The following is a 1,495-nucleotide window of genomic DNA, read 5'->3' as shown; positions in this document are numbered from 1 at the left end:
TTCCAATCTAAGAAAACTCAATTCCCGCCTTTTTGTCATCCGAGGTCAACCAGCCAATGTATTTCCACGCCTTTTCAAGGTAAAATACTTTAGTTTAAAATACCGCTATCAATCCTTGAATATGGTATCACAAAAGCACTTACAGTATTTCTTTCATTCGTCTGATCTCATGAGCGTTTCTGAAAGACACACATTCCAATTTAGTTTAATCCACTGCATTAACTTTTTTGAGTAACTATCCAGTGTTTGTGATCTTTTCCTACAGGAATGGAAAATATCCAGGTTGACCTTCGAGTATGACTCAGAACCGTTTGGAAAGGAGAGGGATGCAGCTATTAAAAAGCTTGCGATGGAGGCTGGGGTTGAAGTCATAGTCAAGATTTCACACACCCTTTACAACATTGATAAGTAAGCTTGATAAGCTTATTTCCTTAAATCTAAAATGTAAAGTTTTTGATGTTTCCTATACCTGCTTAATGTGCAACTATAAGTAATCCATTTATAGGTTGATTTTTCAAAAAGGTTTGACTCTGGCATCCTACTAGCCTGACACAGTAACCTTTGTTCAACCAAATGACATTTGAAGAGAGTTCAGGAAGCATGTTTGATATACATTTATTTTTAAAAATGGCAACCTTCAGCTTTAATATTCTCAACCTGTTTAATATCTAATGTCAGCTGCACCATTAATTTTGCTATTTATTTGCTAGTTGTTGCATTAAATTCTTGAAAGAACATAGAGAAATTGCTGTCTCACTATCTTAAAATAAGAGTTTTAATGCATGTGAATTGTACATGTGGGAAGGATGGTGGCAAACAGGAAGACCCTGACACTTTACCCTCTACATCATTTCAGGATCATTGAACTAAATGGTGGTCAGCCTCCCCTCACTTACAAACATTTCCAGACTCTGATCAGCCGAATGGACCCGCCAGAGATGCCAGTGGAAACCCTCTCCAACACTATTATGGGCTCCTGCGTCACACCTGTCTCTGAAGACCATGGGGACAAATATGGTGTGCCATCGCTGGAAGAACTAGGTGAGCTGAATGAGATAAAGAGCTTTATCTGTTGAGTTTAAAGGGATAGTTCACCCAAAAATGAAGATTTAAAAAAAATCATTCACACACCCTCAGGTTGTTCCAAATATGTATAAATTTCTTTCTTTTGTTGAACACAAAACATATTTTGAACAGTGTTTGTAACGAATCAGTTGCTGGTAGCTATTGGCCCTGTTTACACCTGGTATAAGATACGTTTTGGTTGATCCGATCGGATCACAATTATACAAAGGAGACACGTTCCTGTTCACACCTGGTTTTTTAATCCATCTCTTCTGTCCACTTTCGACCACTCCTATCCTGATTTCTTTTGAGGGGAGGGTCTGTGGGCTAGTGTATGTGGGCTTTTTCTGATCTTTCTATCTAATATTGTGAAGTAAGCTTGCGCAATTTACATATGAGCTGAAAGCTCTGTTTTTTTTTTTTTTTTTTT

At 37.7% G+C, this 1,495-nt stretch overlaps 1 protein-coding gene across 1 annotated transcript; it reads left to right on the top strand.

The window, feature by feature from the left end:
• Nucleotides 1-4: 4 nt before the first annotated feature.
• LOC107683009 (cryptochrome-1-like) lies at nt 5-1,109 on the top strand (the record flags this gene model as incomplete). The annotated part of the gene is made up of 3 exons (XM_016479103.1): nt 5-79; nt 266-408; nt 857-1,109. Coding segments are annotated over 3 exons (438 nt in total), but the record flags the coding sequence as incomplete, so codon positions are not given.
• Nucleotides 1,110-1,495: the final 386 nt, after the last annotated feature.

This window comes from Sinocyclocheilus anshuiensis, unplaced genomic scaffold (genome assembly GCF_001515605.1).
Source record: "Sinocyclocheilus anshuiensis isolate Anshui unplaced genomic scaffold, SAMN03320099.WGS_v1.1 C32804913, whole genome shotgun sequence".
In the NCBI taxonomy this organism is placed as follows: Eukaryota; Metazoa; Chordata; class Actinopteri; order Cypriniformes; family Cyprinidae; genus Sinocyclocheilus; species Sinocyclocheilus anshuiensis.
The sequence above is the reverse complement of the archived record's forward strand: the minus strand, read 5'-3'. Positions and strand labels throughout refer to the sequence as shown.